Source organism: Corvus kubaryi, unplaced genomic scaffold, assembly GCF_017639235.1.
Source record: "Corvus kubaryi isolate FWS band 111438036 unplaced genomic scaffold, C.kubaryi_AGA036_p1.0 133, whole genome shotgun sequence".
NCBI classification, from domain to species: Eukaryota; Metazoa; Chordata; class Aves; order Passeriformes; family Corvidae; genus Corvus; species Corvus kubaryi.
In genome coordinates, this window is record NW_024580667.1 from 35,171,629 (window position 1) to 35,198,165 (window position 26,537).

General features: G+C 35.1%; 1 protein-coding gene across 22 annotated transcripts in view; it reads left to right on the forward strand.

The window, feature by feature from the left end:
* DOCK9 (dedicator of cytokinesis 9) overlaps positions 1 to 25,075 on the forward strand; it is a 116,882-nt gene extending 91,807 nt beyond the window's left edge. For 7 of the 22 annotated variants that reach the window (XM_042043205.1, XM_042043168.1, XM_042043252.1 and 4 more), the window contains 19 exons: positions 380 to 427; positions 2,173 to 2,309; positions 5,111 to 5,226; positions 6,917 to 7,054; positions 7,367 to 7,549; positions 8,190 to 8,303; positions 8,444 to 8,659; positions 10,354 to 10,411; positions 12,202 to 12,308; positions 15,665 to 15,787; positions 16,136 to 16,249; positions 16,505 to 16,510; positions 16,908 to 16,943; positions 17,709 to 17,855; positions 18,681 to 18,891; positions 19,602 to 19,792; positions 20,996 to 21,096; positions 21,301 to 21,439; positions 23,842 to 25,075. In XM_042043205.1, coding sequence (XP_041899139.1) covers positions 380 to 427; positions 2,173 to 2,309; positions 5,111 to 5,226; positions 6,917 to 7,054; positions 7,367 to 7,549; positions 8,190 to 8,303; positions 8,444 to 8,659; positions 10,354 to 10,411; positions 12,202 to 12,308; positions 15,665 to 15,787; positions 16,136 to 16,249; positions 16,505 to 16,510; positions 16,908 to 16,943; positions 17,709 to 17,855; positions 18,681 to 18,891; positions 19,602 to 19,792; positions 20,996 to 21,096; positions 21,301 to 21,439; positions 23,842 to 23,964 — 2,308 coding nt within the window. In that variant the 3' untranslated portion in view covers positions 23,965 to 25,075. Of the gene's footprint in view, positions 1 to 379; positions 428 to 2,172; positions 2,310 to 2,825; positions 2,870 to 5,110; positions 5,227 to 6,916; positions 7,055 to 7,366; positions 7,550 to 8,189; positions 8,304 to 8,443; positions 8,660 to 10,353; positions 10,412 to 12,201; positions 12,309 to 15,664; positions 15,788 to 16,135; positions 16,250 to 16,504; positions 16,511 to 16,907; positions 16,944 to 17,708; positions 17,856 to 18,680; positions 18,892 to 19,601; positions 19,793 to 20,995; positions 21,097 to 21,300; positions 21,440 to 23,332; positions 23,341 to 23,841 lie in introns of all 22 variants that reach the window. The other 15 variants (XM_042043328.1, XM_042043224.1, XM_042043290.1 and 12 more) reach the window with 6 other exon arrangements.
* The last annotated feature ends 1,462 nt before the right edge of the window (positions 25,076 to 26,537 follow it).

A 26,537-nucleotide genomic window follows, 5' to 3' on the forward strand; every position in this document is an offset into this window, starting at 1 on the left:
GATGTTTACAGTTTTCTAAGGTGTTTTGTTTTTTCACCATTTAGTCCATCTGCCTTGTCACTGTTGGACTCACAGTGGCTGTTTGGATTCAGAGCTTTGGGATAGGTGTGCTCTGGAGGCACCTTAGGGGCCTTTTGCTGTCATTCCCAATTTGCCAAGAAACACCAACCATCTGTGACTGGTTTTAGAAGAGCCACGTTTACCTTTTCTTGGCATGGGGTGGCTTGGGGTCTGGAAGGGAATTTTAAGCATGGGAGAAATAAAGTAGTTTTATGATGTAAGAGTTTAAAGTTAACAATAATAGTTGAATAATTCCAATGTACATAAATCTAGAAAAGATTGTTTTAAGTGTGGCTTCTCTGACTTGTGTTCTCTGCAGGGTGTGCTTACATCAGTTCCAGTACATGGGAAAACGATACATAGCCAGGTACTGTGTGGAATTTAAATTTCACTGTCTTGTTTGCTAATAATGACAGTGTGTACAATATGCCTTGAACCTCTGTAACAAATAAATTGCACGAGTAGAAGAGTTACTGTGAAATGATGCATAAGATTTTGAAGTAAGTAACTGGTTGCTATATTAACAAATCTGAATCCTGTCTGGAAGTCTGGTATTGTTTTAGAATGATCTGTGAGCTGTTTTGTTAATAATGACTTTAAAATCCACCCCTTAAATGCTATCTTTTACAGCATTTTTTCCTTGAAATAATGTCTTTGGGAAAGAAATTTTATTATTTGTTTTGTTTATTCAGTTGGCCATAAAACCATGTGAATTGAAATGTTTTAGAAATTTTGTATATATAGTGTTTTTACTTGAAGGTGAGTAGTGAACATTCCAACGCTGCTGTTTTTAAATTTGAAGTCCGAAGAAAATCTGTGGGAGTCAGAAACTTTTATCAAATTGTTTTAGTATCTTTACATTATTTTTTTTTAATACAAAGTAGTTTTTAATGGAGTAAAAGATAGCAACTTCTTTAGGCCTTACGCAGTGGTTAATTTGGTAATACAGTTATAATTAAACTGGTGTGGTTAAAATACTGGCCCTCTTGAACTCAGTGAGAAAGTTGTTGCTGACTTTGGATGGTTATACATTCTAACTATAATGTTGGCTTTTTTGGTTTTAATTTAGATAATGTGAATCTTTTTCTACAAACTTGACTATCTAGTTGGAGATTTTTCTGGGAAAAAAAAGTTCATATAACCTAAAAAAACTCAAAAATAAATCTGGCTTTCTTAAGGTTTTGATTGTAATCTTTGTGTTCAAATGTACGTCAAACTCTGGATTTACAGGAGTCTATAATTCTCAGGCTTTTTGTAAAAATTCTTCCAACTACTTTGTTTGGCTAGTTTGTGGAGGGCACTACCACTCTTCCTTTTTGTTTACTGATCACCTGGTCTGTGTGCTGCATGTTAATGTTGAAAATGTTGAGCTATTGAAATCATCTGGTGTTGTGGATTTTCCCCGTAAATGTAGCTTTCATGTCTTTCACATTGTCACTACACTGAAGTATATCACAGTCAATGCACGTACTCTCAAAATACACAAGTGACAGAGAATGAAAGGGAACAGGGAATTCTGTAACTCAAGCACTGGTTTTCATTTTCCATCAGCTCTGGTGGTGGTACACAATAGGAAGTTAGCTGGTACTGATTGCTAACACAGATCACTTTTCTGTTTTCTTCATTTGATTGCTGCAAATTTAACAAAGTCTATGGCTCTTCTCCCTTCCTGCTTGGGTAAGAAGTATATGATACTATCAGTTAATTCCTGCTCTCCTGTTGCATGTCTGCTTTCTAATTTTACCGCTGTGTGTCCTAACTTTTTTGCTAAAATTTTTGCAATCAAAATAGAGGATTCCGTTTTGGGTTCTGAATGTTTTCAGAATATTTATGTTCTCAAATATTTATTTTTTCAAAAGCTCTGAAGTGAATTTAGCACTTCAAGAGTGGCTGCTCGTGTGCTTTTGCTTTCATGCTTTGAGGTTTTAAGAAAGAGTTTGCTGTGATGCTTTTTTTTAAGCTACCTATTTTTGTTTTATAAAGAAAACAGTGAATAGGTTGCATTATAATTCTTTCTATAAAACTTCTTGTGCTTAACTAACAGCACTTCCTGTCTTGCTGCAGTTTGACATGTCTAACTTTTGCTTCTATCCCATTTCACCCATCTTGCAGGAACCAGGAGGGGTTAGGATCCATAGTTCATGATCGAAAATCTCAGACATTGCCTGTTTCCCGTAACAGAACAGGAATGATGCATGCCAGATTGCAGCAGCTGAGCAGCCTGGATAACTCTCTCACTTTTAACCACAGTAAGTCTCATGACATGATAACATCTGTCATCCTCAACCAGTACCACAACACCAGAGACAGGTCCCAGAGCCGCACCAGTGCATCCCAATGACTTTTACTGTTCTAGGTCAAACGAATAGCTGGAAGCAGTCAATGGTCTGTTCTCTGCTTTGTAATAGAACAATCAATGCTGGCTGATGCCATTACATGGAGCATGGTTAACTACAGTGTATCTTAAAACTGTATTTTAGTTTGTTTTTAGTTATATGCACCTCAAACTTGTGCTGCACAAAGTTACGAAATTTACCTTTTTTTGTTCCTATTTGCTTTATTAGGCTTCCGTTTTTTTCTCCTACTCACTCTTATAAATTACTAGTCTAAAAGTAAATATATGCACTCTGACCATATCTCCATGTTTTGACATCCCCTAAGGAGAAATAAGTTTCTTAGAATTTCTACGAGGATTATGAGCCCATGATTTAGTTTGTCTGGAAGTGAAAAAGCGTCCAATAATGAAGTGATTTTTCTGTTTTCAGTGTGAGAAAGATATCAAGTATTCTTGGAATTTCTGTAGACAATGGTAAGATTTAATCAGGTTGAAGTCAGCTTGTATAGACTGCTGTATCGAAAACTAAATCTGCTTGTGGCCTGTCTTTTTAAACATTCTGCTTCTAAATTGCAATATACTGTATGTAAAGTATTCTAAAGCACCATTTTTCAATTTTCAGCTTCAGAAAACAATGAAACTGGTTGACTAATCCAGTAAAATACAACACTGGTACTGAAAAGAGCTGTGTGCAGAAAAACAATTATTTGAGTTAACTGTATGTTCACTGTGTTCATTCTTTGATTTCCCAAAGCATATCTAACTGTCCCTTAAAATCTTTTAGCTCTTTTTCTGTTATATATAGCAAAATAGCCTAATTGCACAAGACTTATCACATTGTCTTGTGTAGAAGTGCAAAAAAAAAATTACCACAAAGCCTGTATTCATAAATGCATTATCACATCTGTTTAAATGTAAGAAATGAAATTGCTTGCTTTTAAAATGTCAGACAAGTATATCTATAAAAATTACTCTTTTTTTCTTACCATCAGTCTGCTACTGCTGTATCATCATAATTTCTACATGGTTGCTGATACACAAAAGAAAGCCTTTACACTATGTGGCTACACATTCAATACAGTATAATTCTTTGTAGATAAAGACTGATTTTTTTTAAAAAAAAAGGCCTCTGAGAAATAGCATGTCCCTATGCAAAGGGATTTCATACTTTCAGAACTTGGCAATGTTTACTGATTTTTTAGGAAACAGTGAGCTGAAAGATTTTTAAAAATGCATGCTTATGTAAAAGAAACTTTCTGTTCTCTTCCATCTAAAGGAAATTATGAAGGAAGGTCTCTCATTCAGATAACTTTGTTTAAACTGATAATAGGTGGGGTTTTTTTAATGGACATTTAATAAATATCAGGATATTACACCTTCTGTTGACCAAAGGTTTTACAAATTGAAAATATATTGCTGTAAAAACCACGTTGAGTGTGAGATTGATTTTTATATCTTTGCTCTTGTTGCTGTTAACTTCCAGACTTGTTTAGTTGTCAGTCTGCCTCTATGATGTATCCAAAGTAGCATTCAGAGCTTGAATAATCTTGTAGGTTTTCTGTGTGGTATACATAAAGGAAGGAAGTGTCTGCTGGAAATAGTTGCTTTACTTGTTTCTAAAATCAAGATCCTTTGGCAAGGTAGTTGTCTATTAGTGTAAATTATAAACTATTTTCTCCCTTTCTAACCACCTAAGCAAGAAATAGAACTGAAATAATGGTGTAAGTGATATATCTCATCTCTGAGAAATCTCAGTATAGTTCTGTGCTTAAAGAAAGAATGTATGAATCTAAAGAAACTGGTGGTTGTGGGTATACATGCATACTTCAGACAGGGAAGCGAGAAGATGCAGAAAGAAGTGGCCAGGTGTCATTATAAAAGAGTATGGCATTTCTTCTGCTCTTTACTTGATCTCAACAAGTTTGTCATCCTTCTCATTGATTTAGTGATGCTAAGTTGACTGTAAATCTAACATACAAACATGATCCAGACCAAATTTTTATAACGCAACCCAGGCACATTTGTCAATCTGGTATAAAGACCAGCGATAGTGAACAGAAGTGACACATTATTATCAATGCTGAAGAAGGATATGTTTTTAAATTTATTAAAATACACTATGGAGCTAGAAGTGGAAAAATGTTTTAATAAATATGGAGCTATTGCATGATACTGCTACAAGAGCAGAATTCATCACTTGGGTGTTAAACTGCATATAAGTATGGGATTGTATTCCTTCAACTCTTACTATTTTGTATTTTTATCATGGTTGACTTGCAATTAACTTTGAGACCATTGTAACATCACTAAATTACCAAAATTACATCTTTTCAGCTGTAACTTCATCCTACTGCAGTACTTATCAATATATATGTGTGTATATATATAACTGTGTACCTTTATATATATATATATACGTGTGTATACATGCACATATATATGAACTAGCACATAGTTTTTAACTGCTATTTAATGCTTCTATTGTTAAAATTCTTACTTAATATATTTTTTGATCCTGTGCAAATTATGTTAGAATAATTGTATGATCATATTTGAAACTATTTAAATGCATACAAATTGTTTTTCTGTATTGAATACTAACTTCTGTCAGGCTTTTTACCTGTTAATCTTTTCCTAGTTCAGCAAGTGTTTTGGAAATAAGAAACATTTAAATGAGTGTATCCAGCACTTACGCTTCATTTGGAATTTCTGTAGGCTATGGCCATTCAGATGCAGATGTCCTTCACCAGTCTTTACTTGAAGCAAATACTGCCACCGAAGTTTGCATTACAATTCTGGACACTCTATCATTATTCACAATGGCTTTTAAGGTTTGTTCATGACTTGGTGTTAACTTCTCTCATAAATATCTTTGAGAAGAAATATTTTTAAAACTATTTTATAAATTATATTTTGTAGTCGATTAATTTAGCATTGTATTTTTTGTTTTTCTAGCATTGTATTTTATTACTGTCATGTAAAATTGATATCTTACAGCAAAATTCTTTGTCTTCAGTCACACATCATACGTCAGCAGTTATCTGTGGGAAAAGCTTCTTCCTCAGCCTAACTTCTTAAAAATTGTTCTAGAAGCTGTAGTGTCTACCTAATATTAGTGGTAAAAGTGTCTTTTAAAGGCCATGTGAGGTGAAAGATCTATGGCAAAACCATAATTGGACACTCTCAGATGTTCATATTGAACTTGGCTGCTTATTATGGTAATGCACTCCTTAATAGTGATTTGTGTGTTCCTCTTTCAATTTTTCCACTAATAAGGCTTCTTTTAGCTTTATCAGTTGCTGTAGCTCTCCTGTGGAATCTCTGTATAGCATGCCCACTTACTTAACCCTCTTGTCTGTTTTTCTGAGATTTTCCAGACATAAAAATCGAAGCCATAAAAAGGAGAGATGATAACTCTAACTTGTTTCTCCTCTAATTGGGGCAGTGTATCCAGATTCTTGCTTGAAGATTCAAATTTAATGTCTGATCTTTAATCTAGTTATGAAAACATAACCTTATTTACAATGAGATTCCTTTTTCTGGTAATTTAATTAATAGAGTTTAGAGCCAGTTCTGTCCACAGACCTCATGACAGAATTGAAAATGAAGATACCTAGCTATAAAGATTTAAAGAGGAATGAACACTAATCTTTTCATTATCAACCCATCATGCTTGGAATGACAATCCTTCAAGGTTATCTGTGTGTTGTATATTGAGAAAGTAGGCAAGAGTATGCCAGAATAGTCTCAAAGATCCAAACAAAACAGGTAGGAGAATCAAGAGCTTCTATACAATAAACTGCACTAAAATACATAAATTCAGAGCCATGTGATGTTTTGGGTAGTAAGGGACTTTCAGAGGTCATGTAGTTCAGCCCTTCTGCATGGGCAGAGACAACTTCCACTAGGCCAAGTTGCTCAAAGCCCCATCCAGCCTGGCCTTGGAAAACCTTCCAATGAAGTGGGCGTCCTCTACTTCCCAGGGCAGCCTGTTCCATTGCCTCAGCACCCTCACTGTAAAAAAAGTCCTGCTTATGTCCAGTCTGAATCTACCCTCTTCCACTCCTTTGGAGTATATAGTAATGACAAGGAAGAGGGGAGTGCACTGAGGGGAGTTGCAGAAGGTGCAAGACCTTGTAGAATCATGTTGTAGTAGAAGATACTGCTATGAGAAAATTCCACTGTCTGAGCTGCTAAAGCCAGTGTAAGCAAAGTCTGTTAATACTTTGAGTGTGCCTCTCAAAAAACTATTAATAGTAATGGATTTAATTGACAAATGATAAAAACAACTGTGTTCTGTAAGTCTATTCGGAAGGTAACAATTCCTTTATAAGCAAAATTAATGAAGTGTTAGCAATACCTAATTAGAATTCAGAGGGATGTGTGTTACTAAACATTTTGGTAATGCTATAGAGATTATATTTTTTAAATGTCTTGCTTTTTGATGATCTGTATATATTCTTAGAGCAGTATAAATGTATTGCTGTACAAAACTCCTAAATTCTCACTATCATTTTAAAGAATCAGCTACTGACTGATCACGGACATAATCCACTGATGAAGAAAGTATTTGATGTATACCTCTGCTTCCTGCAAAAGAATCAGTCTGAAACAGCACTGAAAAATGTATTCAGTGCTTTAAGGGCACTTATTTACAAGGTAAGAAGTTTAAAAAAATTCATGTTCAAGTACTTGTCCAGTTCTTTAGTTAACAATATACTATGTAAGAATTTTAGAACTAACATCCCAAAATAAAATTGGTGAATAAGGACTGATCTGATCTCAACAGTGTGGAATGCTCGTCCTTGGATTTGCTGTAAAGATTGTTTTGTGTCATGAACTACTATAACTCTTGTTTTTTCCACAGTTTGAGGATATGAATATATTTGTGTTTTTCTTGACATGCTTATTTTATCAAGATCTGACACTAGTTTTAATGAATAAATTCTTTGTTTTTTTCTTTTTCCTCAGTTTCCTTCTACATTTTATGAAGGTAGAGCTGATATGTGTTCTGCACTGTGCTATGAAATTCTGAAGTACTGTAATTCCAAACTGAGTTCAATTCGTAATGAAGCTTCACAGTTACTGTACTTTTTAATGAGAAATAATTTTGACTACACAGGGAAGAAGTCTTTTGTCCGAACACATCTGCAAGTTAGTATATCATCTTTATTTTTGGGTTTGGGTTTTTTTTTTAATATTCTAGATACACAGTTGCATACCAGTGTGCAAAGCCCTGTCAGATACATACTTAAAATAAATTCTTTGGAGTTCAAGCAAGGCTGGTACTAAGAGTAAGAAGATGGCAATAAAAATGTATTCAGTACAAGGAAATATTTAGAAACAGTTGGATGACCCTGTGTTTTGTAGGAAATAAATTTATTTGTCAGTAGAAACGTTCTGTTTTGTAGATGTTATTTTGTTTGTTAAATGGTGTACCCTGTTGCATCTGAAGAAGGAAAAGAATGCAGCAACAAGCACGTAAAAGTCTAAAATAAAACAAATAATTAGAAAATTGTGTGTCCTGACAAAGCTGGGAACAGTAGTTTGCCAGTTTAATGACCTCTAGCTAGTTCACCTAGCAGTCAGTCATGTGTTTTGAATTTACACAAGCCTGTTTTTTCTTGCCTATGTTTTTGTACAAGTAATTGGTAAAAAAATCCCAAACATTATTTTCTTTAGGAGAAAAGTTTTTCAATTAAAAAGAACAAAACTTCCATTGTAATTGCCTCATAGGTACATCTCAAGGGTATTTAATGAAATATGCACTAACAAGATATTTGTTTCTGTCAAGGTTATTATTTCAGTCAGCCAGTTAATTGCTGATGTGGTTGGAATTGGAGGAACCAGATTTCAGCAGTCTCTTTCCATCATCAATAATTGTGCCAATAACGACAGAATTATAAAGGTCTGTTTTAATTCTTATTTCCATACTGTAGAAGGATGCTTGAAGACTCTTTCATAGTATCTTTTCCAATTATGTTTTATCATTTTGTTGTGCAAAGATTAGGAAAAGATAGTAGTTAACCTGACTTTTCCATGTTTTAGCACACTACATTTCCTTCTGATGTTAAGGATTTAACCAAACGGATTCGCACAGTACTGATGGCTACAGCTCAGATGAAGGAGCATGAGAATGATCCAGAAATGCTTGTAGACCTCCAGTACAGTTTGGCAAAGTCTTATGCGAGTACACCTGAACTGAGGAAGACATGGTTAGACAGCATGGCAAGGATCCATGTTAAAAATGGAGATCTTTCAGAGGTAAGAGAAAAAAAAATCAAACTAGTTTTAGCTTTGTAATAAGCTTAAGCTTATCTTTATAGAACGAGAATGGGCTATATGTAGTTGTTAGTGTGTAACATAATAAATATTTTTAATAAACTTTGAATTGTTAGTAAATTATTTTCAATAGCTGATAAGTTTTTGTCCTACCCAAGTACATCTGTAAGTAATTTCTGGTTATTAATGTAAGGAACATGTTTAACTGCTATAGCTGACACACTACTAAGAATGGAATGCTCAATGCAAGCCATGAAAGACAAGCCTTTTGCTTAAAAAGATCTTTGTTATTACTTGTTAAAGCACTTAAAGCCACTCCTTGAACTCTCCTCCAGTTGCCTTTACAGAATTAGCTTGATTTTATTCCAAATTGCTTACTAAAAAAACTGCTAATGTTCTTAAAACTGACAAATAATTTCTTGTGTTGTTTGAATAAAAGAAAAGCTTTCTGATTTTACTGTGCTCTTAAAACATTCAGTTCTAGCAAAAAGGAGAATTGGAAGTGGAGATTATGATATGTCTTAATGTAAATATTTTATCCAGATACAGATTAATTTTGTCTCTTTCTGGAAGTTTTTTCCATCTGAAAGTAAATTGCTTTGTATGAAATCATTGAATTTCATAAACATCTGTTAAAATGAGCATCATATGAGCAAGTAAATACCTCCAGGAAATAGAAGCTGCAGTCTTCCTAACTTAATTCTTAGTACTAGAATTCTCTTCTTCTACATGGTAGCAAAACAGAAGGCATGCACATTAGTCTGTTATTAGCTTGTCTTTTGAAGTGAACAACTTCAGCTATCTGAGAAGACAAGGTGTTTTAGTCCATTTCAGTTCTGGTTTTATTTTTTTTTAATTAAAATTTTGGAATCTTTGACTATGCAACTAGATGAGGATGTCTGTCAATCACCAAGTTCAACTCTGTACAAAGTATGAGTTAGAATTGCTGGCAGATTCTTACCTTTTTCCTTCACCTCCATTGTCTGAGGTTGTGCAGCCTCCATATAGAAGCTGTTCAACTGATAATTACAGTTAGAGAAACACTTTGCTGAAAGCCTTTTTAGTAAAACAAGAATCTCAAGTTGGTTTTTTTAAGGTCCTTTCTGTGGAGAAAAGTGGTCAGTGTCAAATTCATAAAAAATCTCAGATATCTGAAAATTATTTTGTCCCTTATTTTTTTTTTCTGTTTTCCAAACTGCACCAACCAAATTCCTTCAAATTCTATTCATAGGTCACGTCTCTCTTGCTGCTTTCAAATGGTCTGTCACCAGTTTCTTCTGCATTTCTCTTTGTATGGAGCCAAAAAGCAGACAAAGGGCAGAAGGGCTACCAAATGCTGAGTAGAATCTTTAATAGTTTAACACTTAAAATATCTCTCCCCAAAAAAGAGATTCACCTGTTTTTATTACAGCATGTGATCCATGGTCACTCTTAGATAATGCACTGCTGTCCATGCCACTCAGTGCTCTGGTTAAGAAGGAGTGAGTGCACTTGCACAGTTACTGTTTTACATAAATGAGGTGGAGAATTCTTACAGTAGTCATATATATCTCCTGCAAAGCAGCAAAAAGGAAAACTGAGGAAATTGTCTCATGCTGGGGCTCTCCTTATATACTTTGCTTTTAATAGTCCCATGTTAATTGTATTTTAAAAGATTGTTACTCTTTCTGTTTTAGGCAGCAATGTGCTATGTCCATGTTGCAGCACTGGTTGCAGAATATCTCACACGAAAAGGTATGATTTCAAAACCTTATTTTAATGTATTCAAATATATTTTTTCATTATGGTTTGGGAAAATCAATAGTTTCCTTGACGAAGTTGTAGGTATTTCAGTGTTCACCAGAGAAAAAATTCTGACCTAACCAGGTAGCATACTCACATATTTAGGAGTATACTTGCATATCTAAGAGGCAGCATTTCAGAAAAAGGCAAAGTAAATTTTTAGGAAAGTAAAAATTTTAGTTTTACGCTGGAGCTGCTAATAGCTCAAATCAGACCCTTTCTAAAGGAAAGTTATCAGTGAATATTCTTGTTCAACAAGGAATCCCCTCAGTGCCTCTGGGGAAACCTGGCATTGCCAGAGGAGTCAAAATAAATTTGTACAAATTTTCAGATGTTCAGTCAGTGATAATAGTGCTCAGGATGTTTCACCCTGTTGTGGTATTCTGTACCAGCAGCTGTCTGTAAAAGTGAGTTCTGATGACCCTTGAGATAGGGTAGAAAACTATCTTTAGGATCAGAAGAGTTCTCAATCAGGGATTTGAGAAAATAAAAGATTATGTGGATTTCATTAAGAAAAAGAGATCTCTAGATCTCTAGAAGAAAATTTCAGGGATCTGTTAAGACCAATTATGATGTTGAGATAGTGTTTTGGATTTGTAGGCAAATTAATGTTCGCAGGTTTTTAGCTTTGCCTTTGCATGACAGTTCAAAATGAAGCAAAATCATGAGTCTAAAAGATGATTTCTCTCTGTTCTTGTTGTGCTTCTTGCCAAATGTTTGTGTAGTGTATAGGCTATTTTCTTTGCCCCAGTGATTTCAGAACCTTCTCTGAGACCACATCTGACATATGCTGCTAGGACAAATTACTGTGTCCAGTTGGAAGACTGCTGATACCTGATGAGAACTAGTGATAGTCTTTGTTAATTTGTGAGTCTTTTGGGTGATCTGCTATTTTGTATATTCTCATATAAAATGTAGACTTCTACCTGTGGTACTACAGAAGAGTCCCTTGCATTTGAGGCAATCATTCAATAAAACCTCTGGTGATCAGAACTCGTACCTGAGCAGAAAGAATCTATGTAGGAATGAGTTGTGAAATAAGTATGTGCGAATCAATAATATTTACTGATTGCCCTTGAGGCTTTAATTGATACAGAAAATCCTGTTTCCTTAATTCAGCAATCTGAGGTAATCAAAAAAGAGCTATACAGCATGCATAGAAGAGATGGGTTTCTTGTTAGGACATTCTGTACTCCATTTTTGCTAACTATTTTCTTTTTCAGTAAAGTTAGATTGCTATTTTGTTAGGTTTTTTCCTGTTTTTCTGTGCTTGAATAATCTGGTTTGCCTTCCCTTGATCATTTTTTGTGGTTAATGTCATTCATATTGTTCAAACTGGAAAAAATGACATGCCAGGTCCTGCCCCTGTACACAGTTCCAGCATGACTTCATGGCAGTTTAATTAAATACTGTAAAAGTTACCTTGAGTATCTTAGACTTAGGGTGGAGTAGATTAGACACAAATTTTTAAGATAATGTAGGAAGATTCAGACACTACTGCGTTTGGGAGGTAAGGGTCCAGATATTAACGTTTTTGGGGTTTTTTGAAAACCCATTTGTACATTCACAGTAATGTAAAGTCTTGTATTTTAATCATGCAGTGGGAGGCTGATCTATTTCTTTATTTAGTTGGTGGTAGGTCTATTTAAGCACGGCTTCTGCTTTATGCAGAATCACAAAATGGCCCAGTGTTATCTTGCTGGAACAAATTAAATTTGTCTATATTTCTTTTTCAATGACAGGGATGTTTAGGCAAGGTTGTACTGCTTTCAGAGTAATCACACCAAATATAGATGAAGAGGCTTCAATGATGGAGGATGTTGGAATGCAAGATGTTCACTTCAATGAAGTAAGTAAACATAAAAATACTAGAATTTACATACATGGAAAGGCTCAGGTTTTTTGCAATTTTTGTGTTTCAATCTGGAGAATTACTGATATGAGGGATATAATAGTTGGTTTTGATCTGCCATTCTTACCCTAAAGCTGAAATAAAAAATTTCTCTGAGGTGTCCCAGATTTAGAGAATTTACTATATACATATATATTAAATATAGTGCTAGCACATCAACACAACACCACTTTTGGAATAAAAGCAAAACGGGGTTTTACTCTAGTTGACAGGATGAACACTAATGTGGGTTATTTATTAGAGCTAGCAAAATCTGTTGTTTTGCCAAACTGAGTTGGATTTAGAGTATTACTCCACCAGAAATCATGAAAATGTGTTCACTGGTTTTTGCTGTTTACAGTTTTCCTAAGCAAATATGCCATAACAATGAAACTGGCACCAGACTCATGTCCATGTGTTTTTTCTGGCTTAAGTTTCATTCCTTGTGTCTTTGCTGATCCATCTGTGCTAACTCTGCAGTAAATTTTACTAGTAACCAGCCTGTATGAAAATATTATGAATAATCTTGCTTATGAAAAGCTATGTCTACAATATGTATTTGCTGGTCTAGTTGTGGAAGAGAGGGACAGACCACTACTGGCAGCAGTCAGGTTGGAAAACCCCCTCGTTTGTAAGCATAACTGTACAACAAAAGTATTTTTCTTTTGTGTTTTAAGTAGTGTATGGTGAAGCTGTGTGACAATATTATTTGACTGTGCAAATTGTTTAGTGGTTTTTTTTTTTTTTCAATTTTTTTGCTGTCTTTTTAAAATCATTGATTCTTCTGATCCAGCATGAAATTTAGCATGTTAGTCAAAGCAAAATGCAAGCTGCTCTAAGCTGTTGAAGATCAGGAATTCTAGCGACTACTGCTGATGGAAAGTTTTGTTGGAAATTTCTGTCGCTGTTTTCCTGCCAGACCATTTGTCAGAGTTAAATTATTACGCATTTTTTAAAAAATGGAATGTCTTTATTCTTTTTCTCATTGCACTCCCTGCAAAAAGAATATACTGCTTTTTCTGGGTCATTGAACCCTACACAAATTTATTTCCATCTCTCAGTATTTCCGTGGAACGGAAGTAAGCCAAGAGTGAGATTGTAAGCCTGTACAGCTTGCAGAAGGATCAAACCAAGCCAAATTTCATTTTTTCCCTGCTTGCAACCCTTTCTAAACTTAACCATGTAGTACTCTAACTGATGAAATACTGAAAGAAGTTACTATTTTTCAGATAACTTCTCAAAGTTGTCTGAAACACAGGAAAAGTAATAATGGGGAGAAATAATCATTGTAATAACAACAAGAGTAACAAGAGGGAAGACCTGTTTGGCTTTAGCAGACTAAACATCATGGGTATTTACCCATCATAATTTTATGATTATTACTATTTCATAGAAGTACTTCAAACCACGTAGTTCCTTAAGGAATAGGAACCTATTTATATAGGGAGTGTTTCCTCAGTATGTTCATATGTAAGCAGAACTGTATTGTCTAAGAAAAAAATGATATGACAGATCAATTGGGTACAGAAATCAAGAAGAAGAAACATCTTTCAAGCTGTATTTTACTACTGCTTAGCAAAATGATGCTCTGATGGGAGTTCTTCCTGTACATGGTAACAAGCCATGTGGAATTTCTTCCCTTAAAACTTGAGATTTCCCTGTTTGCTCGTTGTTTTTAGAGTTAAATCTCCAAAGGAGCATTTACAAGTATTGGAGGATCAGAGACAATCCCTTCATGTTTCTAAAAGGGATGCAACATCTTTCATATTCTCCAGTTTATAAAAATTGTTCTGAATTAAGTGAAATTTTTCTTAAGATTTTATACAGTTTCTCATTTTTAAAAAATTGAAATTTGGGAATTCTCAATTTAGGTCTCATTTTAAAAGAATTCTCTCTGAGGTCAGGGATACCTAAGTTAGCCAGATGAAAAAACAAAATTTAGTTTGGGATTTTCATTTTTAAGAAGGCTACTGTGTGCATTTCATCAAAACAGTTGCTTGCCTGTGACATTCTGTGAAAGGCATTATCCTAATTTGCAGATGGGTAAATGACAGAGCCTCACAGGAGCACAGTGTCCTCTCAAGGCTGTGCAAAGAAAGTGCAAAGCCTGCACCTGCAAAAAAAGGAAAAAAGAGGAAAAAAAAATCTCAGTACAGGCTGAGCAGCAGCTCTATAGAAAGACCTAGAAGTTTTAGTGGACAAGAACTTGATTGGGAATCATCAGTGTGGCTTTGTGGAAATAAAGGCCAGTGCAGGCTGCATTGTGTTAGAGAGAGGATTGAATCAAGAAGCAGAGGGAAGTGGGGTTTTCCCCTTCTAACTTCTCATTTGTTTGTGGAGCCCCATCTCTAACCTTGTGTCCAGTACTGACCCCCAAAATTCAAGACAGGTATCAGCAAACTGGAAAAAGTCCAGCTCCTAAACTGGTTAGTAGAAGAATCAGACTTTTCCAAGAAGAACACCATTAAAGAGCAAGAGGCCATTCTCACAGGTGTCAAGGGAAACTCACTGCACATAGAGAGAAGAACTTCTCCCATGAGAATGGATAAGCATTGAGACAGGGGGCTCAGAAATGTTGTGCTCTTTTGCTCCATAGCTCTCCTACTTGAAGCTTCTGCTCTTTATGTTCTTTTCCTTTTGTAAACAAAATTTTACTTCTTTGCTACATCTGGATGCCCTCTGGTGTCTGAATTGAGACTTGTGTCATAAAAGTGTTTGTGGACAGCCCTTGTGGTCCAGCAGTGACACTGCTCTGTCAGTTGTCAGCACTTGGCTGCTGAGGATGGAGATACTGGGGAGTCTGTACAGCCCCATAATGACCGGGGGAAAGGAGAAAATGTTTTAAGGTCTGTTGGAGCACATGGATAAGGGTATCATTTTTTAGTCTCTTTGCTCTCAGTGTTAAAAGTTGATTTTCTTAGTGATGTCTTTATGCTGACTTAGTCTGCTACTAGAGGGAAGAAGGAGGTGGAATAGAGTAGCTTCGAAGCATGAAGGGAGTTTTTTCCAGCTTCTGCCTTCACTACTGCAATGCAAGAATGGTAGAAGCAGGTCTCAGGAACTCCCAAGAATATCTAAAAGAAACGTGCTGTTTGTGGTAAATACAAAGGGTATGTGTGAGCACTCAGACCATTCTGTGTTATTTTACTTCCTTTTAGCAATTTTTGCCGCAATAACTTAAATTACTACATGTAGATAATTCTGTTTTGAGGCAAGATTTCCCTTTTCACTGGTAAGAACTGTGGTAGAATTATTTGCTGTGCTTTTTATGGGTACTAATTTTTCTACATTTTCAAATGTGTATCCAAATCTAGGATGTGCTGATGGAATTGCTGGAGCAGTGTGCTGATGGACTCTGGAAGGCAGAACGCTATGAACTCATTGCTGACATATATAAACTTATAATTCCCATTTATGAAAAACGGAGGGACTTTGAGGTACTTAATTCATCAAAAGTAGATTTGAGCAAGAAAAATATCCTGAATTTTCAAGTCTAACTGCATGACACATAGGACATCACATAATAAGAGTATTAAAATAGTAACTCAAATTTGGATGTGTTGAAATTTTTGTTTTAATTTTAAATACATTTTTTTCTTTAAATATAAATTATTAGAAATTAGTCTTACATATTGTCATCCTGATACAAGTGCTAAACCTAATACTACCATTCAATAAAAGAATGTTTTCAGTTGTTACTGGCTACAAGAGCATTATTTGTTATTTTTAGATAGGAAAGTTCTGCTTTGCTCTTCTCCCTCATTATTGTTTTCTTTTACTTTTAGAGGCTTGCTCACTTGTATGACACCCTTCATCGAGCATACAGTAAAGTTACAGAAGTTATGCATACAGGCAAGAGGCTGCTGGGAACTTATTTCAGGGTAGCATTCTTTGGACAAGTGAGTGTTACTTTCTTTCACTCTCTGCTTTATGCAGTAAGAAAAACCTGAGTTTATTTTACAAGGTTTACTCTTTCATCATCTGTATTGATACCGTGACATAAAAAGCACAAGGAATGTGTTCTGTATGAAATAAAGAAACACCACCAGTAATTTATTTTAAAACATTTATCAATTCCAGTAAAATTTGTATTATTTTCCTCAGTAAATTTTTTGCCTTTTTCCCTTTTTCTTTTTTTTGTTTACTACCTTAAGGCAGCGGTAAGTTTTCTGTAATGTCAGTTCTTAGCAATGTATTGACTTAATGTCTGTAGTGCTACAGTGTGGTTTGCAAGGCTGCTTCTTAGATGGGTATGCATTAATAGCCATTGCAAGTCAAAAAGTAACATCAAGCTCCATTTAGAGAACGGATCACTCTTTTCTATGCATCAGTATTGCATGCTTCAGACCAAAGTTCTGGCTGTGTATTGGCAGCTTCACATCCTCTGGTACATGTCTAGAATGCCTCTGTATCCCTATGGTATCACGCAGTATCAAGTAATACACTCTCTACATGCATAGCCCAGTTGCTTAATTGTTCAGCTGAGCATGGAGAATTGTAAAATACTCTGAGCAGTATAACTTTACATGTATTCTGTTGTCTTTTATGACTTTATAGCAATACCAGTTTACAGACAGTGAAACAGATGTTGAGGTAATTACAGTAACCGCTTACAAAGCAAGCAATGCAGTACAAACTGCTGCATTTCACCTTAGTTTGGTGTGGGAATTTTTGTCAATCTAGCCTGTGTTTATACATGATATGTTGTGCTTTTCTATTTTGTCTGTTTCGTTTATGACAAAAATATTTATTTTCTGGTTTCAAACATGAACTCAACATGGCTTGTTGTTTTAAACCAAAGAACTGTTTCACTTTCCATGTATTGAGCATTTAGTTGTGGTTTTAAAATGCTATGTGTAATAAAATAAAGAAGTACATACCAAAAGTGCATCATAAAATTAAGATCTTTGCATAATAAAATTTTGTTTTACGGAATGAATTTTTTATTACTACCTAAGGAAAATTTTCAGATTAGTTTTATGTAAACTTTTGCCAAAATAGTCACTTGTGAATCGGGTAGTTCTGTTGGGCAAGACCATCAGTTTTGGCAAGTGAAACAGTGCTGCAAGTTCACTTTTAAATAAAAGTGAAGGAAATTTATCTCAAAGGCTTGGCACACCATAGAATTGCTACAAACTTTTAAAATTTAAACTCTATGTTTCCATTATCTTTCATTCACGTTGTAGTAGAGAATTACATTTTTCTGTTGTTTTTTATTCTCTTAGGAAACCTTTTTACTTAGATTTTAATTTCTGTCTATTTATGTTTGCTTGAATACTAATGTTAAATGTTTATATTTCCTTTGAACCACACACATTATGTCCATCTTAGTATCGTTTGTTCTCCAATTTTTTACAGGGTTTCTTTGAGGATGAAGATGGAAAAGAATACATCTACAAAGAGCCTAAACTCACACCTCTTTCAGAAATTTCCCAAAGACTCCAAAAACTCTACTCTGACAAATTTGGAGCTGAAAATGTCAAAATGATTCAGGATTCTGGCAAAGTATGATCTTTATTTTCTCTAAAAAATTCTAATATATTGCTCTGCCTAGTTCACTTGACCATGGAATCACTGTCTGTTACTCATTTGGCACACAAGCATCTGTGTCTAAAAACTCTACTGTTTGAAAGGCATGAGAGGAATATTATCTCCTACTAAATATGCCTTTTAGAACAGCCAAAATGCTTAATTTCTATAGTGTTACCTCTCAAAACAATGATTGTATCTTAGAACAAATTTGGATTATGATCATACTCCGTGTTAACTTTAGCTGTATTTCCTGCTATTCATGCACTGTCATTCTTTGGAAGTTCTTCCCTTTTCCACATGTCAGCCTTAGACTTTATGGTAATTTTTTCTTCACCCTTAGACATTATGGTGATTTCCTCTTAGTATAATTTCATGGCTCTTTTTGTTCCTTGATAAGGATCCTTTTGAATCCTTGATTCAAAAATTTCTGTGCTTTTTGGCCTTAAAGTGCAGCAATGGTGGGCATTTCAATATTGGAACTTTAAACGGAGAGGAGAACTTGATGCAAGGGTTGGGTTTCGTCATCACAGGCAGTTTAAAAAAAACGCCAAAACCCAAACAAACCAAGACTAACAAAAAAAATCCACAACATGCTGTAATGCATCTAGTTGTCTTTCTTCCTAATTGCTAAAAACTGAATACAGGTAACCCCTGTGAAAGCATGAACATTTCCCATGTTTTCAATAATTCGGAGGTTAAGAGACCAAATTTAATTTCTGGAAGTTGTGTGACTACTGTTAGATCCACTTTATTCACAATGTAGCTATTTGATTTATTTTTTTTTGTCCTGTTTTTAAGGTAAATCCTAAGGATTTAGATTCAAAATATGCATATATTCAAGTTACACATGTAATTCCATACTTTGAAGAAAAAGAATTGCAGGAGAGAAAAACAGATTTTGAAAGGACTCATAACATTCGTCGCTTTATGTTTGAGATGCCTTTCACTCAAGGTGGTAAGAGACAAGGAGGAGTAGAAGAACAGTGTAAGCGACGGACTATTTTGACAGGTACTGATGGAATGGAATGCTTTGACTGCAAGCATTAGTTCAAGTGGTCTAATTATGGTCTGTATGGGTTTTTCTATTTCACCTAATTAAGTCCTTCATAGCTATCAGCTAAAATCCTTTTCGTATTTTTGGCCATAACTAGGTTTTTCAGATTTGTTTCTTCTGTGGGGAATCCTCAAAATTATTATCTTTTTCCTTAAGCTTCCAGAATTCTGAATCTGGAGTCTGGCTTTCCTTTTTCTTAGAAAAGGACTTTTGTGGTTTTTCTCTGTTAAATGTGAGTTTCTGTATTAATATCGTTGTAAAAACAAATAAGTGAGTTTATAATTTTAGTTGTCCATAGCCGGTACTTGTGAGGAAATAGAAAATGCAGCTTTGCTCTTTTTGATTCTTCTCTTCCTTGGGATGTGTGAATGAAAAGCAATTCTTTTTACAGTTCTCAAATGAATTAAGTTCCAGTGGTTTATTTCCTGATGGGTATTAGTAGTAGTAATTACAACAATCTTTCTTTGCTGTAATGCATGTAAAGCTGTGCATATTTACATTTCAGTGTTCTGTTTCCCTGTCTATTTGGCAGTATTTCTAATTATGTAAGTTATTAAATTGGGCAATTAATTACATCAAAATGAGATTTTAGCATAAGATTCTCTCAAAGCACAGCTTATTAGAAAATCTTTTCCTAACTATATTAAACTTGTTTCTTTCCACAGCTATACATTGTTTCCCATATGTGAAAAAGCGCATTCCAGTGATGTACCAGCACCACACTGATTTAAACCCAATTGAAGTAGCCATTGATGAAATGAGTAAAAAAGTTGCAGAGCTTAGGCAGCTTTGCTCTTCAGCTGAAGTAGATATGATCAAATTGCAGCTAAAGCTACAGGGAAGTGTCAGTGTTCAGGTAAGACCTTTGCCATACAGTTGTTTAATTTGCTTCCGTCTTTGAAAAATTATATAAGTAGCATTTTATAATTAGCTTCTATTCTGTATGTTCAAGAGTGTCCTAAGTTAGAAATATACTCACTGTGCAGTTACTTCCTGAATAGGAAAAGCAATAAAAGTATTTCATATAAACAACTGATCAGAGACAGTTACATGAAAGAATTAAGATTAATCTCTGGAATCTGTTGTGTTCTGAGCCCCACCAGATTTTGGTGTAAAGCTGAAACTGCTATAAGATAATGAATGAACATGAGGGTAAAGTAGCATATTTTGCTTAGCTGTGGGTCTGCCCACAGTAGGTCCAGCACATTTTTGTAAGAACCCTATGGAGACAAAGAGTGACTGATAATACACAGGAGGAAGGTGATAGTAGAAAATCCCTGTGTCCAACATGTCTTTTTGCCTAAGGCAGTCAAGAACTGGAATGTATAGAGAAGCCATCAGATTCACCAAAACAGGGTACCTGAAGCAGGTGTAGCAAGTACAAGTCAATGTGGTAAGGATCTTCAAAATGCAGTGACAAAAGTGCTGCTCTATTATTTTAAACTAATTCGAAACAAAAGAGCTGTTAACACAGTCATCTGAAATGACTAGTTGTCACATTCAGCAGAAAAGGGAAGAAAACCAAACCAAGGTTCCAGAATCAGCAAGTTGTCAAGCTAGTATTTGGGGTGAGAAGGGAGAGGCTCATATTGATAATATGGAGGAAGAGTAAGGATGAGTCAGAAGTCACTGAATTCACTTCTCCTGTAGCTGCCATAAGAGCACAATTAAACTTCTGCAGATTGTTGCAGAATTCTCAGCTTGGAAAACTGTTTTCAATAAATAAGCAGACCAAACAGTAGTAGGTTTAGCTCATTTTGCCACCCTAATTTAATAAACCAAGATGACAGATTGGAAGTATCTGCAGTTACCTTGCAACGTCACCGAAGTGGTTTCTTTGTGCCAGGACGGGTTCATAGCACTGGAACTCCTGCTCATAACTCATAACTCCTGCTCTTATGTTCCAACTCTAGCAGTTTTCTTGTTTTGTAAGTCCAGCTTTTTTTAAATCAATGTATTCTTATTAAAAAAATCAAATCCAATAGACACCTGTAGCACCTGTTATTGCTAAGATATTATGTCAGATATCTGACTGGTTTTTTTATCTTATTCTTTTTAGGTTAATGCTGGTCCATTAGCATATGCAAGAGCTTTCTTAGATGACACTAACACCAAAAGATATCCAGACAATAAAGTAAAGCTACTAAAGGAGGTTTTTAGGTATGGTGTGGAGGGTTTGGGATTTCTTGGGGATGGGGGAGAGGGAAGATAAAAATGGACCTTTTTTCCAAGACTCATAAAAATTATTTTTGAAAGTTATAACATTTAAAGTGTTCTGATTCATTAAAAACATACTTTAAGCTAACATTTTAAATCAATCTTTTGGGTTTCTGTTTGAGAACTTCCTTATTTTCTCTAAATCAGGCAATTTGTTGAAGCCTGTGGGCATGCCCTGGGTATAAATGAACGACTGATAAAGGAAGATCAGTTGGAATATCAAGAAGAAATGAAGGCCAACTACAGAGAAATGGCAAAAGAGCTTTCTGAAATAATGCATGAACAAGTATGTGCTGAAATTAAGTTATACATACCATCATTCAGAATGTAACTGTAATGTGAAAACAATAGGGAAAATGTATGTAATGCTTTACACAAAGGATTGTTTCTTTTTTTTCTTTCTATCAGATTATAAGTCTGTCACGAAACTGTGGTCCTTCAATTTTTTTTGTTTGTGTATTTTCATGGCACCAGCCTGGTTTTTCTTAGGCAAGGAAGACAACAATAAAGACAAAACAAATGTAATGAAATAAATAAATATGATCTGCAAGCTTAGCCCTTTCTTGTTTGATTTTGGAGGTATAAATAATTGCTTTTGCAACAAAGAATTAAGCATCTTTCAAGAGGTATTCCAGTCTATTTTCTTGAGGGAAGTCCAATACTGACGAGGTAGAAATATGGGGGAAGGAAAACCAGAATTTTTGTGGAGTGAGGGGTACCACTGAACCCTTGCATCTGGGTTCCGTAGTAGAATTGTCTTCTGACTTCAAAGGCAAAGATATTATTTCCAGGAGGACAGGAAGAGCTGAAGTTTGGTGCTCGATCCCTGCCTTCTTGACATTTTTATTCATTGTATTCATCACTTCAGGCTCCTTTCATCCACTGTTACTTGTATAACTTTTTTCCAGAACCAGAGAATGGCTCATAATTCTTAAGAGAGATTTGCCTTTATTCTACCCTTGCTTGGATGGTATCCAAAACTTTTATGGCAACTTTTTTCTATTCAAAAATGCCACTTGTTGAAAGTTCACTTCACACGCTTTGTTGCTTTCCGTTATTTCCTGATGTGGTTTTTCAGGTACTGTGTTCTGAGTAGCTCTGTGATATGATATAACTATGATGAAGCACATTGGCTTTATTTTCCTTCTTCTATTTTGATATCCTGTCACAGAGAGGAGCTTATGACAAAACTAACTCTCTTTTAGCACCATCAATAGAGAACGTTGTGAACCAAAGTTTACAGGAAGTGATACAATTTTTCCAGAATTATGTGGTTGGATGTGGTATTTTAATAAAAAACAGTAGTAGAAGAAAACAGTTTTGAAAGATTTGTGGAACAGAAAAAGAGTTTGCTTAGCTAACAAAAGTGGGACAGTTTGATTATATTTCAATGTGATTTATTGATAAACAGAGGAGGGTTTAGAATGGAGGATAACTGACTGGAAAGCTGATTGAGATGAACAAGGTACATGAGAGAATTAGACAGCTATAGAGAATACCCCTTTAGAAAGGAAAGGCAAGTGTTTGGGTCAAAGAATTTAATGATATATGCAAGATTAGCATTCCCCTGGCACAGGAAAAAGTAAAGGAATATAATGAAAATTTGTGCACAAGAAAAAATACTTTGAGCTTAGTGCAAGATTTAGATGTTTAAAAAATGCTGAAGTATGTGAGTTTCCAAAGATTGGTGATAAGAAAAAGCATGTCCTGCAACATCAGGAGTAAATTACATTGCACCTTCTTCTCTTGGTTTACATTTAGACAAAAAAATGATATCCATAAGATACTGTGAACGGAATATGAAAGTACAGCACTGACTGCAGTAATATGTACTATTAGCCTACCACTGTGTTCTTTTTATAGAAATGTAATTAGTTGTACATAATTAAAACATGCAATGTTGGTGGTGGTATTGCTTTTTTTTGCTTTGGGGTTTTTTTTTTCAATTAGACTGATAACTTCCCTAAAGGCTTAGAAACATGAAGGTCTTCACACCTTTATGTGTCTGCCTATTGCTGTTTTGGGAAAAAAGAGCTTTGCATCACTGAATAAACTATTAGCTGTAATGTAACACTGCAAAGTCTTAACAACTGCAAAAAATTTGTAGTTTTAAAAATGCATAAAAGAACCTTAACAGATTTTTCTTTTTTTCTCCTCTGCTGCTTGCCAATATGATCAGATGGGATGGTAATTAGTTTTCTCTACTTCGGTTCTCTTAGTTTGTCTTATCTTTATATAATTCCTTTTTTTGTGGTATTTTTAATTTTAGCATATATTTGCTTATAGCTGGTAAGAACAAAGTCTTTTTGGTGCTTCGATAGCTTTTTGTAAGAAATGCTCAAATCATACGTCAAAGTCAAACAAGGAAAACCAAAAAAGGCAAAAAGTGAGCTTGTTGTCACTATGAAACTCCTTTTGAAAGTTAACAGGAGGAATGAGAGAAACTGTCCAGCTGTCCTCTACAGAGGACAGTGTAATATCTAAGTTAGGAGACTGATATTGGGGAAGTAACTTCTAAATCTAGGAGATGGTGGCTGAAAAGAGTAACTGTCATCAAAAGTTTTGTGCAGTTGAAAAAGTACTGGGAGGTTGAGTTGACAAGCAACACACCATGAAATTGGTTATTTGTTTTAGACGTGCCTGTGTCATTTTGTAACATTTTGGTAAATACATGTCTTTCCCTTTAAGATTACTCCTGTGGAAGAAAAGGCCAGTGTCATGCCCAACTCGCTACACATTTTCAACGCCATAAGTGGAACGCCGACAAGCACAACAGTTCATGGGATGCCCAGTTCTTCTTCAGTTGCATGATTGTTTTGTAAAGGGAAGTATGTTTGTTTCTTTTAAAGTTTGTGGATTTGCTTCATTGTGTGAAAACTCAGGATGACCTTGAAGCTAAATGTTGGGCACGTGCAAACTGCGTAGTTCACGCGAATGTCTGAGCACACTTAGCAAGTAGCAGTTACTGGTAATAATAGTCTTTTAGAGTAAGGGAGGCACACATATATATTTTTTAACCTTGCTGGTAAAATTTAAAGGTGTTCACAATGTCATTGCAGAAGTGCGTGTTGGAAAATTATAAAGTTGAAGTTAGCTTCTGTTTTTCATTAGAAAGTATTATTAAAATGAATTGCACATTACAAAAAAAGTGTCGTGGGATGTAATTTTGCAGATATGTAACATTCAGGTGTTCTTTTTGTGTATGGCACATAGAGATTCCAAGTACAAGAACTATTTTGGGGCTAGACAGAGACACTAGTTTTTGGGGTTTAATGGAACTGACAATAGTAGTTTTTGTACCATTTGGCAAATTGTTGTGCTTTATTTTATACCTTGTTGCATTTTGGAGGTATGCGAGCTTAGATCTTACTAAACAACTAAATACAACCAAAGGTCTGTATTAATGAACACTGAGTTACACTAAAATATCAGTAGTAGTAAATTGTTATGTACATATTGTTTGTTAATACAGTCCATACAGTCTGTACATAAATGTATTACATTTCTAAGCATTTTTTTAATATTCATACCAGCTCTTATCATTCTGCTTTCAGTTTATTTTGAAAATTTGCTCATTCCAAGTATATGCAGACTTTACAGTTCATTTATCCCTGTATATAAGTAAGTGCAATATAAAGATGTATACAGTCTTTGCTATGTTAGGTTTATATGCAGTTATTAAAAGAAAAACCTTTTTTGCCAAAGCAATGGAGTATGTAATTGGTAATCATGGTTACTGTGGTAAATGGTGGTATAATTTAAAGCTTTTTCCATATTCTTATTCTTTTAAGACATTAATTTAGTAATTTTATATTTGGGGGAAATAAAGGTTTTTAATTTTATTTAACTGGAAGCACTGTCCTGCTGTAATTAAACATTCTGTACTACATCTATATTAAAAGGAAAAAGGTAGTTACTTTTCTCACTGTGTGCTGCGTTTTTTTGTTTAGATTTATCCCTGACATTTGGGAAAAATGAGAACTTGATAAAAAAAGGCTTTTGGCGTCCTGCATATGAGATGAGATGCAGACACTTGTAGGGCTTATTTCATATTCCCTGTCAATAAAGGGAATTAAACCATTAGTTAAGACATCACTTTCGAGTCACTCACATTTGGCTCAAGTACCATGTTACTGTAACTACAGGTTGTTATTCACTAGAACAGTTAATATTAGGAGGTCTTCAAAACTTTTCATCACATGGCAGTAGAAATGATCTTTTCCTTGTGACATGCGGTTTACTGTCATTTTCTGTAGCATAGCATGAAACACATATGTTGCCATTACTCATCAAAGGCTTTTTCTAAAGCAGCTCATCCTGGCAGGGAAATGCTGGATATACTCTGCTTTTTCTAATTATGTTTCTGAAACAAAATTTCTGGTCGTTTAAAATACTTTTACCTGAAGAGGAAAAAAATCATACACTTCGAGACAGTGAACTGGTAATGCTGTAAGAGGCAGACCCTTTTCTTCTCCTCGGCTCTAAATGCTTCACACTTTTGCTCATCTGTGAAAATGGGTGTAGGAACACCTACCTCAAAATGTATTTCATTACTGGGAGAATATATCCTAAAGCTGTTTTGCCATTTGGGAAGACTTCTGTATCCATGTATTAGTAGACATTGTGTACATCAACGATGGCTTCTTTCAGTTGCCTCATTTTTTCTGGGAACGGAACTGACAGTTTCCCTTTGGCACAGAGACCTCAATTGGATGAAGGCGTATCTGACCTATAAATGTAGTATGTATTCAGAATTGAATATTTATCTGTGTCTCTGTGTGTGTATATACAGGCACATCAAATACATGTGTAACTGTTTTGCTGAAACTTGGCCTATGAAAAACAGCAAACTGTAGTTGACAAAACATTGCTCTAGGTTTACACAGGGTTAAATCATTAATGATTAACACATATTCAACTCTATAAACAAAGTGTCTGTAGGCGTAATCTCATGTGATACATTTATATGAGGGAACACACCCTCTGCTGTTTTGGCTTTATATATGCTAAGATAGTAAATGTGGGCATTTCCCTCCTGAATAATTCCTTCTGTCCCAGCTTCCCTTCTCTGTTGTTACTTCTGTAACACATAAATTAAGTATCCAATATGGGTTAATTTATTTATAAAGACTTGGGATCTCTGCGGGTTTTGGATTAGAGTTTATTTTCTTCACAGTAGCTGGTATGGGGCTGTGTTTTTGATTTGTGCTGCAAACGGTGTTGATAACTTGGGGATGTTTTAGCTGTTGCTGAGCTTGCAGAGTCCAGACCTTTTCTACCTCTCTTAACCCAACCAGGGAGCAGGATGGGGATGCACAAGGAGCTGGGAGGAGACACTGCCAGGACAGCTGACCCCAACTGACCACAGGGATGTCCGGCATCAT